Genomic DNA, 17,367 nt, shown 5'->3' on the forward strand with positions numbered 1-17,367 from the left:
ACAATTCATAGCTGTGAAGGGTAACTGAGGGTTGCAGGCATGCTGACCACCGGCGTCGCCCTGCTTCTGTTGCTAGTCCTGCTGCTGGTGCTTGCGTGGTGGGGCGGCCAGGGTGCTCAGATGCGGAGGGGCCTGCCCCCCGGACCCACCCCACTCCCACTGCTGGGGAACCTGCTGCAGCTGCAGGCCGGAGGCCTGGACCATGCACTCATGGAGGTAGCCCCCGGCAGTGGGTGGGGGGCAGAGTTCTGGATTTGTGAAGGTGGGATTGAGGGTGAGAACTTCTGGTTCCCAGAGAGCTGGGGGCGTGGGGGGAGCCTGAGTCCCCAGAGACTGAGGGGCTGGAGCCCAGGCCTGCTGAGTGGGGTCTGGAACGGGGACTTGGGGATCCCAGCAGGGAAGATGGACTGGGGGAGGGGAGGAGGGACACTGGGTACAGGAGGGGATCCAAGACACCTGCTCCCCACAGCTCTCTGGCCGCTGGGGTCCCGTGTTCACCGTGTGGCTGGGCCCACGCCCTGCAGTGGTACTGAGCGGCTACGCGGTGCTGCGGGACACCTTGGTGCTACAAGCTGAGGCCTTCTCTGGCCGAGGGTCCATGGCAGTCTTCCAACGGTTTACGTGCGGAAACGGTGAGGCCCAGGCAGTGGGTGGGAGTGAGGACCTGAACCAGCCGGTTTGAGTGGGGATAAAGGGTGGAACCCCACACATGGGGCGGGGACCTAGAGAGAAGCAAGCTGACAAGCTGAAAGAGCAAAGAGAAAGCGGGGCACAGCTACAGTGGAGGGGCCCAAGGAGAGGAGAGAAGAGCCTTAGGGTAGACGCCTTTTACAGGGCAAGCTCAGGTCAGAGATCCCCAACAGCAAAGGCAGCACTTCCATAAGGCAGGGTAGGTTGGCAACTATCAGTTTAAGAAGCAAAGCTAGGCCTGAGGGAGCTCATGTAGAGCATTCGCTTAGCACACTTGAAAGTTTAGGTTCTAGCCGGGCGTGGTGGCGCACGCTTGTAATCCCAGCATTCGGGAGGCTGAGACCCGGAGGATCGCGGTTCATGGACAGCCTCAGCTACTTAGTGAGGCCCTCTGCAACTCAGTGAGACCCTGTTTCAAAGTAAAGAATAAAAAATAGGGCAGGGGGTGTAGCTCGAAGGTCGAATGCCTCTCTGGGTTCCATCTCCAGACCCGCAAAAAAAAAAAAGAAAGTTTAGGTTCTATGGACAGCACCACAAAACCCCTGCAGTGGAGCGCTGTGATAGCCCAGCTACTCGAGAGGCTGAGGCAGCAGAAAGCCAAGTGCCTGAGCCCCACATTCAAGCCCTAGTGCAAAAAACTGTCAGGCGTGGCGGCTGCCTGTAATCCCAGTGCCTGGGAGGCTGAGACAGAATCGCAGGCTCAAGATCAGTCTCAGCAACTCAGACTCTAAGCAACCTAGAGACGCAGTGTCAACACAAAAGCTAACCAGGTGCAGTGGCACAGGCCTATTATCCCAGGACTTGGGAGGCTGAGACCAGAGGATTGCAGGTTCAAGAACAGTCTCAGCAAGTAGTGAGACTCATCAATTTAGTGAGACCCTAAAACTAAAAAATAGGACAGGGAGTATAGCTCAGAGGTAGAATGCCCCTGGGTTCAGTCCTCAACACACACACACACACACACACACACACACACACACACACACACACACGGACACACACGGACACACACACACACGGACACACACAGAAAAAAAGCTAAAAAAAAAAAAAAAAAGAATCGAGCATGGTAGTGCACACCTGTAATCCCAATACTTAGAAGACTAAGACAGGAGGACCGCAGGTTCGAGGCCAGCCTTGGCAACTTAGCAAGGTTCTCAGCAACCTAGTGAGACCCTGTTTCCAAATAAGAAATAAAATGAAGCAGGAGGTGTAGCTCATAGGTAGAATACCTCTGGGGGAAAAAAAACAGCCAGGCGTGGTGGTGCATACTTGTAATCCTAGCATTTGGGAGGCTGAGACAGGAAGATCCGGGTTCATGGACAGCCTCAGCTACTTAGTGAGGCCCTTTACAACTCAGTGAGACCCTGTTTAAAAATAAAGAATAAGAGCCGGGCGTGGTGGCGCACGCTTGTAATCCCGGCACTTGGGAGGCGGAGACAGGAGGATCGCACAGGCTCGAAGCCAGCCACGCTTGCGTAAGACACCCTGTTTCAAAAATATAAAATAGGCCGGGCGTGGTGGCGCATGCTTGTAATCCCGGCACTTGGGAGGCGGAGACAGGAGGATCGCACGGGTTCGAAGCCAGCCTCAGCTACTTAGTGAGGCTCTCAGCAACTTAGCGAGACCCTGTTTCCAAATAAAATATAAAAAAGGTCTGGGAGTATAACCCGGAGAAAGCCTCTGGGTTCCACCCCTAGTACCCCCCCCCACAAAAAAATATATATATATACACATATATATAAAATAGGTCTGAGAGTGTACCCTGGAGGTAGAAGGGCTTCCGGGAACCCCAGTACCAATAATAATAATAATAATAATAATAATAATAATAATAAAGAATAGGGCTAAGGTGCCAGGCGTGGTGGCGCACACTTGTAATCCCCATGCTTAGGAGCCAGAGACAGGAGGATCACGCAGGTTCAAAGCCAGCCTTGCTGGCTTAAGAGACCCTGTTTCCAAATTTAAAAAAATATTTTTAAAAAATAGGTCTGGGAGTGTAGCCCAGAGGTAGAAGGGTTTCCAGGAACCCCATACCGAAAAAAAAAAAAAAAAATAGGGCTAAGGGTGCAGCTTGGAGGTAGAATACCCCTGGGTTCCATTCCCAGTAGTGCAAAAAGAAAAAGAAAAAATAAACTAAAAACGGGGAACCTAGTAGTGTATCTCAGAGGTAAAATGTCCCTGGGCTCAATCCCCACTACCAAAACACACACATACACACAGAAAAGTCAGTTCTTGGAACTGGAGGCCCCAAGAGGAATGAGGCTAGCAAGGGGCTCTTCCTGAATGGGCTTGGCCAACTCCTGGCCTCCCTCTCCCTTTTCCTGTAGGCATAGTGTTTTCCAATGGGCCACGTTGGCGAACGCTGCGCAATTTTGCACTTGGAGCGCTGAAGGAGTTCGGGTTGGGTACGCGGTCCATCGAGGAGCATATCCTAGAGGAAGCTGCTTGCCTGCTGGAAGAATTTCAAGGCACTACTGGTGCGGCTTGGCAGGGAAAGCAGAAAGGCCTTCTGTGGGGTTACCAAGGGACTTCAAGGAGGCCCAGGAGGATGTGTGGGTAGAACGAATCCTGTAAGCTTGGGGCTGGGCCATAGCAATATTATCCAAGGCTGTTCCCACCCCCAGGATCCCCACTGGACCCCCGGCGGCTACTGGATAATGCTGTATCCAATGTCATCTGTTCCGTGGTCTTTGGGAAACGCTATACCTATGGGGACCCGGAGTTCCTGAGGCTCTTGGATCTCTTCAATGACAATTTCTGCATCATGAGTTCCCGATGGGGTGAGGTGAGAGGGTTGGCTCCAATCTCTTCTTCATGTCTCCCATCTTATGCTAACCACCTAGCATATAGCCTTACCTACAATGGGCTCATTAGGATAGGACAGTCTGATTTTGGAAGAGCTCTAAAACTTACACCAAAGTTCCCATCCAGTCCCCATAAGACAATTAAGGCCAATGGCCTTGTCCCGGGCCCTATTGAGACCCTGTCTCTCTAGATGTACAACATTTTCCCCTCCCTCCTGGACTGGCTTCCTGGCCCACACCACCGAATCTTCCGAAACTTTGAAGAGCTGCGAGTTTTCATCTCTGAGCAAATCCGACAGCACCGGCAGACAAGGCAGTCTGGGGTGCCCCGCGACTTCATCGACTGTTTCCTTGACCAGATGGATAAGGTGCATATATAACCCGATGGATACAGACCCCTGCTACCCTCAACCCTATCGATTCCACATACAAGCTGGCCTGTGGCAGCACCTATCTCTGCCTGCAGGAACAGCAGGACCCAGAAAGCCATTTCCAGGAAGAGACACTGGTGATGACCACACACAACCTTTTCTTTGGTGGCACAGAGACCACAAGCACCACCCTGCGCTATGGGCTCCTCATTCTGCTTAAGTACCCAGAGGTGGCAGGTCTGTGAGCAGGAGGCACCCGTTAGGAGAGGGTGGGGTTTGGGGATGGAGGTCTGGGTAGTGGGCATCTCACTGCCTCTGCTGACCCAGCCAAGGTGCAGGCGGAGCTGGATGCCGTGGTAGGTCGGGCGCGCACCCCAGGCCTGGAGGACCGTGCGCGCCTGCCCTACACAAACGCCGTGCTGCATGAGATTCAGCGCTTCATCAGCGTGCTGCCCCTGGGGCTGCCACGTGCAACCACCCGGGACACCCACTTTCGGGGCCACTTTCTGCCCAAGGTACACAGAGCGTGGGGATTGCATGATGGCTTGGGAGGGTAAGCCCTTATTTGCACCTATTGTTGGAGTTCAGCAGAAATAGCTACCGAATGAAATATAACCCCTGGCCCCCAAAACAGGACGAGAACACCGTCTTGGCACTTATTTTGGGAGGCCAAGGGGGAGACTGGGGATTGAACCAGGGGACATTCTACCTCAGAGCTATACCTTTAGCCCTTATTTATTTAGGTACTGGAGATTGAATTCTGGGACTTTCCACCTCCTACCTATATACCAGACCTTCATTTTTGTTTTCTCTCTCTCATGGTAGGCAGGGATTAAATCCAGGGACATTCTACCTCTGAGATACACACCAAGCCCTATTTTATTTTCCATTTTAAAATAAGTCTCACAAAAGTTGCTGAGAGCCTCACTAGGTTGCTGAGGCTAGCTGCAAACTTGCGATCCTCCTGTCTCAATCTCCCAAGTACTGGAATTACAAGTGTGCACCTCCATGCCCAGCTTGTTATTTTGAAATGGTCTAGCTAAGTTGCTGAGGCTGGCCTCATGACTGCGATCCTCCTGTCTCAGTCTTCCATGTACTGGAATTACAGGCATCTGACAGGGACTCTTTTGTGTATGTGTATGTGTATGTGTGGTACTGGAGAGTGATCCCAGGAGCATTCTACCTCCAAGCTATAACCCCAGTCCAATTTTATTTTTATTTGCAAACAGGGTCTTGCTAGGTTGATAAGAGTCTACTTGCTGAGGCTGTCCTTGAACCCTCAGTCCTCCTGTCTCAGCCTCTCAAGTACTGGGATTACAGCATACGCCACCATGCCCACTTTGACAAAGGTTTTATTTATTTTTGGCAGTACTGGAGATGAAATCCAGGGGCATTCTGCCTCTAAACTACATCCCCAGCCCTATATTTTTTTATTCTTTATTTTGAAACAGGGTCTAAGTTGCGGAGGGCCTAAGTAGCTGAGGCTAGTCACGAACCTGCAATCCTACTGTCTCAGTCTCCCAAATACTGGGATTACAAGCATGTGCCACCACACCTGGCTGATAGGGCTTTCAAGATCTTTCCTGAACCTGGGTATGGTGGCACATGCTATAACTTATCAACTCCTTAGAGACGCCTTCTGCAACTTAAGTGAGACCTGTTTCAAAATAAAGAATAAAAAAATAGGGCTGGGTCAGGCGTGGTGGCACACGCTTGTAATCCCAGCATTTGGGAGGCTGAGACAGAGGATCTGGGTTTGCAGACAGCCTCACCTACTTAGTGAGGCCCTCTGCAGCTCAGTGAGACCCTGTTTCAAAATAAAGAATAAAAACTAGGGCGGTGGGGTGTAGTTCAGAGATAGAATGCCCCTGGGTCCCATCTCCAGTCCAGTTTAAAAAAGAAAAAAATAGGGCTGGGAGTATATGCCAAAAAAAATAAATAAAAATAAGTAAAAGGGCCTTGGAAGAGGCACGGCACACTACTTCCACTATTAACCAGCCTGTGTTCACCCCCAGGGCACCTTTGTGATTCCCTTGCTTGTGTCTGCACACCGGGACCCCACCCAGTTCAAGGACCCAGACTGCTTCAACCCCACCAACTTCCTGGATGATAAGGGCGAGTTCCAGAGCAAAGAAGCTTTCATGCCCTTTGCCCCAGGTCTGGGCCAGTAGTCTGGGTCAGGAGGAGGGGACCAGCTGGGATCAGCCCTGAGAGCACGCTGCTTACCATGCAATATGCCCGTCCCCAGGAAAGCGGATGTGCCTGGGCGCGGGTCTGGCTCGCTCAGAGATCTTCCTCTTCCTTACCGCCATCCTGCAGAAGTTCTGCCTGCTCCCTGTGGGGAACCTCAGCGACATCGACCTCACCCCAAAGTACACCGGCCTAGGAAATGTCCCCCCAAACTTCCAGCTGCGCCTCACAGCGCGCTAAGCTGACTTCCTTACCCCCTTTGGTCAATAAAGGCCCCTAATTGCAGACGAAAGAGGAATGAGAGGGAGAGTCAGATATATGCAGCTATGAGGTAAACTTTTATTTTTTTCTTGGCTGACAGGACTTGCATACCCATGCTCCTCCCAGCACCTTACCCTGCCCAGGCAGCCCAGGCAGAAAGGTGCCGTGGCCCAAGGGGTTGGGGAGTCACTTCACATTCCAGGCTGGAGGTGTGGGGGTGTGGGGATACTCCCCCCACAAACCTTTGCCAGCAAGAGGCCATGACTCACCTCAACCCCTTATTTTGCCTCCTCTCAGTTCTCCACACCCAAAGGGAAAATGACCAGAGAGGACAGGACACAGGCCCACAGTTGCAGTAACGGTAGCCCCCAATGCTGGCCGTGGCCCAGGTCACAACCCTGCCCCCGTGGGCAGCAGAGGCCTCTCCTCCTTGGTCCTCAGTGATGCGCAGAGCCTTCCACGCCAGGCAGGACAGGCGAGCCGGAGGCAGCAGCAGTGGCAGGGAAGGAGCAGGCACTAGACTGGCGGGCTGCCGCGGGGCCCAGGGCCTCCTGGAGCTGCTGAGCTGTCAGTGGTGCAGCTGTGGGGCTAGCCCCTAGGTGGGTGTGGCTGGCTGTGACACGGGCACTTGGACACCTTTCTGTCCAGATGCTGAGGGTGAGAAGAGAGGAGGTCGTGAGTCATCAGGGAAGAGACAAGACCAAGGGGAAGACGGGGAAACAGGGAGAGGATCAGGAAGAAATGCCGCTCATGGTGGGGGACCAGGAGAGTGGGTTGACTAGGGAAAGATGAAAAAGTAGTAATGGTAGGACTCAAGTAAGAGGCTCATGGGGGAGGCTGAGGATGTAGCTCAGTGATAAGAGGACTTGCCTAGCCTGCACCAGGTCATGGCTTCCATCCTCAGCATCGCAAGAAAAAAAGGAAAAGAAACCTGATGAGGTGGATGGGTGGCTTGAGGCCGGGTGGGGTACAGGGAGCAGGAAGGACATGGGGAGGAAGCAGGTACCTAGCTGATACTTGTCTTTGGCTGCTGCCCGCTCCTTGGCATCAAAATACCAGACAGTGATGGCGTACCTGGGGACCAGGGCAGGTGACATCAGTTTTTTGCAGTTCCAGTCGCCATAACCACAGTGACAAGAAAGCCCACCCCTTTCAGCCACCTGGTTCTATTCCCACTGAGGCCTGCCCTCAGCATTTTATCACTCCCTAGTCACTCTGGGGGTCTGAGAACACTTTCACACAATGAGGACACATGTAGGGGGGTCCTTGGGCACAATCCCAGAAGCATAGGTCATACCTGGTGGCATAGGCTGGCTTCACTTCGTGGGGGTTCCGTCGGTCAGACCAGAAAATTAGCAACCGGTCAAAGAGTGGCTCGATGTTGGCTACCACAGGCCGACCTTCAGGGAAGATCTGCAGCAGGCCACCATGCACCTGGGGGAGGAGGGCCAGAGAATGAGACTTGTCCAGCCTGCAGCCTCTACCTTGCACTGCATACACATGTCCACCAGGGGGCGCAGCGCCAGCACATCACTCCCACCTCTCAAGCTCTTAAAATGAATGACAGCACAGAGTCTGCATCCCCATGGAGATGGGCAGGAAGCAACTAAAGACAGGAAAGGGGGGCAGTGTTCTTTACAAGGTTGGGTGGGGCTAGGCAGACAGCACCATTCCCGGAAAGGGGGGTGTTCCCATCACACTGCTAGCTGAAGAGAAGGAAGAGACTACAGACTGCACCACCCCCTGTGGGCTGAGAAGAGGAACAGAAGGCTAGAATCTGAGCTGGGAGTGGAATGGAGTGGATGCACGCCGCCCCGCCCCACACCCTACCTTAACGTCCCAGTTCCGATTCAGGTAATAGATACAGGTGATGCAGCGCCCATCTCCGTGGGGATTGTCGACGTGCCTCACGTACCCCAGCCCGTTGCCTGGGTAACACGCCACCATGGCCTGGCAGAGATGAAGGTAGTTTACTGAGGCTCGGCAGGGACATCTTGAGAAGCAGCCCTTACCTGCTGCTCACCATCCTTCCTGCCCTTTTCTTCCTCCCCTTGATTCCTCGAGCTCCGAAGGCTCTGGCCCCAAAAGACATTCTCCTATTTCAGCCAAGGCATCCTCAAGTTCAGCAAAAACTCCAGCTCCTGGGCCTCAAGAGGCAGAGACCAAGCAACAAGTAGCGAATGGTTTTGTTGTTTGTTTCTGTGGTACTGGAGACTGAATCCAACAGGGCTCTACCACTGAGCTACACCCCTAGCCCTTTTTATTTGGAAAGGGTCTCACTAGACTGCCACATGCTGACCTTGAACCTGCAATCCCCCTGCCTTAGCTTCCTAAGTACTGGAATTACAGGCATGTGCACTACACCTGGCTGACAGTCTGATTTTTTAAAATATATCCTAGCCCTACCTCAGACATTTCAGTGTGGCAAAAAACAATTTAAGCATTTTCAAGGTGCAAGAACATAACCTCACAGCCCTAGGCCAGGGGTTTTTGCCCTTTGCTATGGAACAGAACTTCCTGAGAAGCTTTGAGACACCTGAGGGCCTGGCCTCCTTAACCTCAGAGGTTCTGAAGGGCTTGCTCTAAGGTGGGGCCTACATTTTTTAAGTTCTGCAGGTAAGCCCGGCGTGGTGGTGCACCTTGTAATCCCAGCATTAGGGAGGCTGAGACCAGAGGATCACAGTTCGGTTCGCAGACAGCCTCAGCTACTTAGTGAGGCCCTCTGCAATTTAGTGAGACCCTGTTTCAAAATAAAGAATAAAAAATAGGGCAGGGGGTGTAGCTCGGAGATCGAATGCCCCAGGTTCTATCCCCAGACCCGCAAAATAAATAATAAATAAAATAAAGTTCTGCAAGTAATCCTAATGTGCCATAATATTAGAACCACTGCCCTTAACTATAAATAATCTAGCTAAAGAAGTGATCTGCTCCATATGCATGTGAACAGGCATAATACCAAGAGTCTGACACTGAGATCTGTAATCTGAGCAACTCAGGAGGCTAAGGCAGGAGGATCACAAGCTTGGGGCCAACTTGGGCAACTTAGCAAGATCCTGACTCAAACTATAAAAATTTTAAATAGGGCTGGGCAGGTAATCCCAGTATTTGGGAGGCTGAGACAGGAGGATAGTGGGTTCGAAGCCAGCCTATGAAACTCATCAAGGCTCTTGGTTAATTTAGCAAGACCTCATTTCCAAAAAATTATAGTAATAAATTAGGGCTGGGGGGTGTAGCTCAGAGGTATGCCCCTGGGTTCAGTCCCCAGCACCACAAAAAAAAAAAAAAAATAGAAAGGACTGAGTATGTGAGTCAATGGTAGTACCCCTGGCTTCAATTTCCATTAAAAGAAAAAGTAAAATCTCGCCAGGCATGGTGGCACCTGCCTATAATCTCAGTACTTGGGAGGCTGAGACAGGAGGATCACAGGTTCAAGGACAGCCTCAGCAAGTAGTGAGACTCATCAACTTAGCAAGACTGTTTCAAAGTAAATATAAAATAGGGCTGGGAGCATAGCTTAGAGGTAAGAATGCTTCTGGATTTAATCCCCAATACCACCAAAAAGAAAAGAAGAAAGAAAAAGAAAAATCTAATTCAACTCCAAATTTGTGTTCAGGTGTGGGACTATCCCACCACCTGAACTCAGGGCCTCAACTACCTCAACAGTAAAATGGAGTAAATAAACCCCTTCTGTTTTCAGCAGTAGCATTAACCCCTCTGAGAACTTAAACTTGGGATGTTCCAGATTAACACAGTAGTCTAACAGGACTCCAGATCTTGGCTTCTGTGTACACTGTTCTACAGCCCTGGCCCAGCCCTGACCATGCCGCAGTAGGACCCTGGATGTTTGTTACCAGGAAGCTAGCAGAAAAGTGGCTGTCGTGTAAAGGAAGGGCTCAGCCACTTCTGCAGACCCAATTACTAGGTTCATATGTTGGTGCTACCACACAAGTTGTGACATCAGGAGACTTAATTTCCCTGCCTCAGGCTCCATGAAATGGAGCTGACTTCACAGGTTATTACTGGAATTGAACAAGACAAATGTCTGGGTAGACACCCAGCACAGTGCCTGCCACATAATGGAGAACCAATGCACAGGTTAAAATGCCATTGCAGGGGAGTTCCTGTTTCCACCCTCTGTCCAAGCCCAGTAAGAGGGCTGGATGAGGTACTAAGCCAACGGAAGGACTAGCTAGCATGAGGGCCCTTCAGCATCTCCCCAGCCGGGAATCATCTGTCTAGACCCTACCACCACAGGATAGCTCTGTTGACTGGGGCTCCCCGCCAATGCTCAGCTTATCTGTGGACCTGGCCCAGCAGGGCAGCCCTGAGATAAACATTCATCATCAAACAGACCAGTGCCTAGTGCCAGAACAGAAAGCCTGCCAAGCACTCTACCGGCCCAGACCAGGCTGACTCAATTCTTCTTCTCCTTCCAGGACCCCTCCCCTCCACCCCTTATTCCCAAGGCTCACCTAGTGTGGATGTTAAAACTGCTCAGCAGCAAACATGTATACCAGACCCACTACAGGACCTGTCCTGGGAGAGGCCAGGAGAGCTGCCTCAACCCAAAAACATCCAGCAGTGGAGAGCCCAACTCCTTCCTGGCAACTCTGGGTACAGAGTGGGATGGCCCTCAGGGAAAACCCTAAGGTTCAAGAGGGAGATTTTCTGCACACTGCTTACTCCCTGCAGATAAAGATTGCTCTGAGCAACACTTAAAAGAATGCCGCATGGCCCTGGGGGCTCCAGATCATTGTGCCACTGGTTAGAGGTGGGCAAGGCCTCCCCAGTTGGGAATTCAACTGGAAATCATGCTGGTCCTGAAATTGGACGGATGGGAAGGGCAGTGCCATCCCCACAAAACCCATCTCCACACAGCAGCCAGACCTTTTTCTCCAGCTCTTCACTGCATGCTCAGAAAACACAAACTCCCAATCAGAACCTCCAAGACCACCAACCTCAAGGGCTATCCCATTGCTCTGCTCCAAGCCTCAAGAGACCCACCTTACCCCCACCTCAAGGCCTGTGCACCTGTCTGAGATAACTCCCCCCCACCCCCGTCATCCTTGCTATTCAAGATGCAGGGTCAAGGGTCATGTTAAATACTCTTGCTGACTGTCCATTCCACTGCTCTCAACCCGAAGTCAGCACTGGTACATGTTTACCTAGCCCTGGTCTGAGAGACAGCCCCATCGTGCCCTTGGGACAGGCAGATCTGTCTCCCCAGTTCCCCATGTGCTATCTGCTGAGCGCACTCAGAGCTCTGCATCCCAGCCCAGGGGAAAGCCGCAGCCGCAGGGAAAAACAGACAGAGTGAGAAGGACTTGCTTCCCACCCTCCCATCTCATGGAACCCACAGTGTGCTCAAAGCCAGGACACTAAAGAGTTAAAAGGCTATTGATAACTGTGCTAAGAGCCCTACCTTCACCGCACACATGTACACCTGATTCTACCTCTGAGCTACACTCCCAGCCCTATTTTACCCTTTTATTTTGAAAAAGGGCCTCACTAAATTACAGAGGCTGGCCTGCAATCCTATCTCAGCCTCCTAAGTACTGAGATTACAAGGATGCACCACCACATGCAGCTTCCAAGCTACTCTGAAAGTGACAAACTGAGACAGCTGGACCTTCCCTGGGTCCCCTCTGACAGCTCTTGATGTAGTGGCCGTCAATTCTCCCCCTGCTGCAAGTGGAGCAGCAGGATGAGGAAGAGGAAGGCACCAGAAAGACAGAGGAGCTCCACCATGCTCCACTCAGGAATGACTGAGGAGCAGGTGACTGCTGGCTCGACCACGCTGGGGATCTGTGTCCCCACTGCTGCTGCCTCTGCTCACCTCGGCCTCACTCCAGAGCTGTGGGAAGAAGCCCAGCCATGGTCCTTTGGAAGTAGGGGAGCATGGAGTTGCTGGAGAGGAACTCCAGTGATTGGGTGGCTCAGTTCCCCAATAAAAGGGTCACCTAGGGCTTAAAAAAGCCCAACTTTAAGTCGGGCGTGGTGGCACATGCTTCTAATCCCAGCATTTGTGAGGCTGAGACAAGAAGATCGCAGTTCGCAGGCAGCCTCAGCTACTTAGTGAGGCCCTTTGCAACTTAGTGCAACCCTGTTTCAAAATAAAGAATAAAAAAATAGGGCTCGGGTGTGTAGGTTGGAGGTAGAATGCCCTTGGGTTCCATCCCCAGTACCAAAAAAAAAAAAAAAAAAAAAAAAAGCCTAACTTTTTCCTCCTCAATCCTAGTCTAGCTCCTGTCCCCAAACACATTCAAGTGGGAGCCAGAGTCACCAAAGGGAAAGAAACCTGTCCCCTCAAACTTCCCTCTTTAAGCTGCGAAACTGCCTGAGGACTTAGCCTGGTTCTCCTACTCTGCAGGTGAGTAAACTGAGGCTCTCAGCTGCATCCCATTCTGGGCCACTCTGTTCTCACTGACACCAGGGAAGCTGCTGAGCCAGGAGGCCACACTGATCTCTCCTGCACAGAAGCCAAGCCCCGGGAGGGGCCAATTCTGGCTCTCAGCTATCAAGTAACGGGAGGGAGAGGGAAGTAGGACATGTTCCAGCTGGGGTGGGGAGGAAACAGGCCTGGGCCCCGGGGGAGCCCTGGTCCCCAAGCCAGCTCCAGCCCAAGTGGAAAGACACTCATGGGCAGGACCTAAGACGCAACCTGTGAGGGGAGGGAGGGGCAACAGGAGCACAGCCTGCTGCTCACAGGGCAGAACAGCCAGCACCATCAGCCAGAAATCACTGGTGTTGAGCAGCAAGCACTCCCCAAAGGCCTTGTCCAAATAACACCAAGCCTTGAACTTGAGGCCAGGGCCCCATGCCCTCCCATTAAGAGAATGACCACGTCAGCAGGCCAGAAAGGCCCTGGGGAACATTGTGAAGGCCCCTGGCCCCTGGTTCTTGAACGAGCAGCTGGAGGCCCACGAGGCCCTGACAACTGCCCATAAACTCCAATTAAATGAGCACTTTTCTTAAGAGAAGGTCTGTGGCTTTGGCAGATACTCAAAAAGGTCCAAGCTCCAGAAAGAGATTAAGAACTGCTGAGCCCAGTGGTGCACACCTGTAATCCCAGTACTTGAGAGGCTGATAAAGGAGGATCACAGATTTAAGATCAGCTTTAGCAATTTAGGAAGATCCTGCGTTTCAAAAATAAATAACCGAGCCAGGCATGGTGGTGCACATTTGTAATCCCAGCATTCGGGAGGCTGAGACAGGATTGCGGGTTCGAAGACAGCCTTAGCTACTTAGTGAGTCCCTTTGCAACTTAGTGCTGCTTGGAGGTCAAATGCCCCTGGGTTCCACCCCCAGACCCACAAAAATAAAAATAAATAAATATCCCCAGTTATTTATTTGCTTATCATTCAGAGGTAGACTGTCCCTGGAATCAATCCCCAGTACAAAAAAAAAAAAAAAGATTAAGAACTACTATTCTGCCGGGCGTGGTGGCGCACGCTTGTAATCCTCACACTTGGAAGGCTAAGACAGGAGGATCACACGGGTTCGAAGCTAGCCTCAGCTGCTTAGTGAGGCTCTCAGCAACTTAGTGAGACCCTGTTTCCAAATAAAATATAAAAAAAGGTCTGGGAGTATAACCTGGAGGTAGAAAGCCTCTGGGTTCCACCCCCAGTACCACCAAAAAAACAAAAAAGAACTACTATTCTACAGCAAGAAAAAGGGACCAGCAAAAGACAAGGAACCAGGTATGGTGGTGCACCATTGTAATCTCAGTACTTGGAAGGCCAAGACAGAAAAATCACAGGTTCACCGCCAACCTCAGCTACTTAGTGAGGCCCTCCGCAACTTAAACAGGACTGGGGGAGTAGCTCAGAGGTAGGTTCCATCCCTAGTACCACCAAAAGAAAAAGAAAAGAAACATAAGGCATACTCAAGGTAAAGAGATGGAAGGGAAGTGACAAACAGGAAGAGGTTGAAAAGATGGGGACAAGCCGGGAATGGTGGCGCACGTTTGTAATCCCTGAGCTTGAGAGGCTGAGACAGGAGGATGGTACAGGTTCGAAGCCAGCCTCAGCTACTTAGTGAGGCTCTCAGCAACTTAGTGAGACCCTGTTTCCAAATAAAGTATAAAATAGGTCTTGGAGAGTAGCCTGGAGGTAGAAAAGCCCCTGGGTTCCACCCCCAGTACCAAAAAAAAAAAAAAAAAAAAGAAAGAAAAGATGGGGACAGGAGCTCCACTTGGACCACCATGCAGTCACCCAGTGACTCAATACAAATGTCACCGTAGGGCCACAGGGCACAAGGCAGCCCTGGGCAGGTGTTCAGCATGACAGGAAAAAGCCAACTCCTAGCACATGACTTGGAAGTCTGAGACAGGAGGATCGCAGGTTCGAGGACAACCTCAGCAAATAGTGAGACTCTGATCAACCTAGGGAGACTGTTTCAAATAAAACTAAAGGCTGGGGGTATAACTTAGAGGTAAAAGGTCCCTGGGTTCAATCTTCAATACCGCAAAGGAAAAAAAAGAAAAACCCCCCTTATCAGCCAGAAGCTCACCTCACCACTGCTACCCTCCCCCTCTGCCTTCAGAGATGAGGAAAGCCAGCAGGAAGGGACAGATGGGAGGACAGGGCAACAGAGGATGAGAAGAGAGACAGACTCGTGTGTCCATCTACAGACTTCTCATTTGGGGGCCCGCAGACAGACAATGGGGGCCAAGAACCTCACCATGGCCCAAGCACAGGTGTGGGCTGTGTCAGCAGCTCTCATCAGGACCGCCACGATTCCTGGAAGGTCAAGAACCAGTGTGGCTCCAGACCAAACCTCTGGTTCATACGTACACAAATTATGCCCCACAGGGATGACAGATACCCCCGCCCAACCCTTCCCATCTCTGTTGAGCTGCCTAAAGCCTTCTACAACCCCAGAAATACACCTCCAAACCTTTTCATCGCCAAAGCACTTGGCACGCAACAAACAAAAGTGCTAACAAGCCCTGCCACCGAAGGCCCCACCCGCCCTTACCTTGGTGCGTCCGTTGATGACGTAGCTGCCCAGCCGCCCAGCACAGTGGCGGATCACAGCATCCACATGGGACATGAGGGCACCGATGCTTCGACATCCTGGCTCGTGGCCTTCGACCCAGGCAATCTGGTCCCCACGAATGCTGCGCGGCGGGATCGCCCGCTGGCTCACTAGTTGCCCATCACGCAGGCGCCCGCCCCACTTCAGGGCCTCCACCTCTGCCAGCACACGGCCACCCAGTGCTGCCCCCAAGAAGTTATCCTTGACGCAGATGCCGTAGTACCGCATGCAAGGCACTATATAGTCCAGGGCCAGGCGCTCGGGTGTGGAGGGCAGGACCTCCTCCCTCGTCCCAGCACGTGCCTCACCACTGTCACTGCCATGGCCCATGCCACCCTCCTCCTTTGCCTCTTGGTTCTCTTGCCTGGCCCAGGGCCGCTTGCAGGGCGATGGGGCATCCCCACCATCCTCTGCCCACTTCCGTTTTGGGGCCTCAGGCCGGGCACCCTGGGCTGCCAGGCGCTGGCACTCCTTGGTGACCAGGGCTGCAGCACCTTCGCTCTGCAGGGGCCACAGCTCACCGCCATCCTGCAGGGGGGTGGCAGTGGTGGAGGTGGCTGTGGCTCTGGGGATCCCACTCCCTGCTGCGGCCTCACCAGGCACTCCTGGATGGTGATAGGAGGGGAGCAGGGGACAGGGCACATAACTGTCTACCCCCATCCTGGCCCTGCTAGGTTCCAAGGACTCTGACACAGACCCCGGCAGCTGAGGGAGCGCCTGACTCAGGGACTGTGGCTGGCACGGGCTGTCCATGGCAGCAGTGTCTTCATCCCCCGGGCATGGAGGGCACGGCCCAGGCCCATGGTGCCACCCTCCTCCACCTCCTCCTCCTCCTCCTCTTGATGAAGCCGGGGGCCGCTGGGCCTGGCGTGGGGCAGGGTGAGGCACGGCAGGCAGCAGAGGATCCTCTTGTGCCCTGGGGGTGCTCGCTGGTCCCCAAATCCACTGTTGTCCCTAGAGGCTTGGGAAGAGACTTGTCAGGGTAGCTGGAGAGAGAGGGAGAGACAGAAAAAGGAGCATGAGAGGTCAGAGGCAGGCAAATGGTGGGGATGGTAAGGGCAGTAGGAAGGTAGGTTCTGGTAGACTTGGCTACAGAGACCCCACACACACGCGATCTGAGAAGACTGAGAATTTTGAGAGGAAAAAGCAGACAGGCATAGAACAGTGAGGGGGAAAGCCACAGGAAAAAGGCCGGTGACCCAAAGACACAGGCCGGCATAGAGTGCGCGCACGCGCACAAGTGTGTGGTGTGTGTGTGTGTGTGTGTGTGTGTGTGTGTGTGTGTGTACACGCGCGCGTCCTCAGCCGAAGAGGGAGGGGCCTAGAGCAGAAAAGGAATGATTGAGGGGTGGGATGTAGGAGGTGTTCTGCCTGGGGCCTCCCGGAAGACACAGAAATGTGGGCGTCACAGAGAGAACGGAGGATGTGGAGAAAGTCAAGTTGAGGGGTCAGCACAGAGGAAACTGGGGAGCACAGAGACAAAGAGAAAGGGGGGTCCAGAGGCAGAAAAACAGGCCGAAGGGAAGCTGGGAGGAAGGCCTGAGGCGGCCAGGCAGAGGGTGGCGGGGTCGACCTGCGCCCGCCAGGAGGAAGCCCGCTGGGGGCGGGCACACACCCAGACGGAAGGGAGGTCCTGAGACAGACGGACGGAAGGCCCCGGGAGGAGGGTCCGGCGGCGGCGGCGGCCGGGCTCCACGCGGGAGGGCCGGGTCCAGCCGCGGAGGCCCTGCGCGCCGCCCCAGCCGGCCGCGCCCCCCGCCCGGGCCGCCGCCGCCCCTGCCCCCGCCCCGCCCGCGCCCTCCTCACCGAGCCTTTTCCTCCGGCCCCGGCGCCGCCGTTTGTGCCAGCCGCCCTGCGCCGCGCCGCGCGCCATGCCCCGCCCGCCGCGGGCACGTGACCGCGCGTGCGCAGACGGCGGGGGCGGGGCCGGGGCGGGGCGCGGCGCGGCCTATGGCGTCTCCCCCTCCGCCCCTCTCGCGCGAGGGGAGGAGCCGAGTGAGAGGAGCCGG

General features: G+C 53.5%; 2 protein-coding genes across 3 annotated transcripts; one reads left to right on the plus strand and one right to left on the minus strand.

Moving 5' to 3' along the window:
• Window positions 1-39: 39 nt before the first annotated feature.
• Window positions 40-6,298, plus strand: LOC308269329 (cytochrome P450 2F2-like; the record flags this gene model as incomplete). The annotated part of the gene is made up of 9 exons (XM_080704663.1): window positions 40-216; window positions 470-632; window positions 3,021-3,170; window positions 3,318-3,478; window positions 3,689-3,865; window positions 3,964-4,105; window positions 4,196-4,383; window positions 5,884-6,025; window positions 6,117-6,298. The coding sequence occupies 9 exons, from the start codon at window positions 40-42 to the stop codon at window positions 6,296-6,298; spliced, it is 1,482 nt and encodes a 493-aa protein (XP_080560789.1).
• A 616-nt stretch (window positions 6,299-6,914) lies between these two features.
• EGLN2 (egl-9 family hypoxia inducible factor 2) lies at window positions 6,915-16,111 on the minus strand (the record flags this gene model as incomplete). 2 transcript variants are annotated; one of them, XM_080702215.1, is made up of 5 exons in its annotated part: window positions 6,915-6,970; window positions 7,326-7,393; window positions 7,617-7,753; window positions 8,150-8,292; window positions 15,658-16,111. In XM_080702215.1, 5 exons carry the CDS (start codon window positions 16,109-16,111, stop codon window positions 6,915-6,917), a joined length of 858 nt encoding a protein of 285 aa, XP_080558341.1. The 2 variants fall into 2 exon arrangements, with proteins under 2 accessions (XP_080558341.1, XP_080558340.1); XM_080702214.1 differs by having other exon boundaries at window positions 8,150-8,269; window positions 15,299-16,111.
• Window positions 16,112-17,367: the final 1,256 nt, after the last annotated feature.

The sequence above is a fragment of the Muscardinus avellanarius genome (assembly GCF_963383645.1).
Source record: "Muscardinus avellanarius genome assembly, chromosome: 10".
In the NCBI taxonomy this organism is placed as follows: Eukaryota; Metazoa; Chordata; class Mammalia; order Rodentia; family Gliridae; genus Muscardinus; species Muscardinus avellanarius.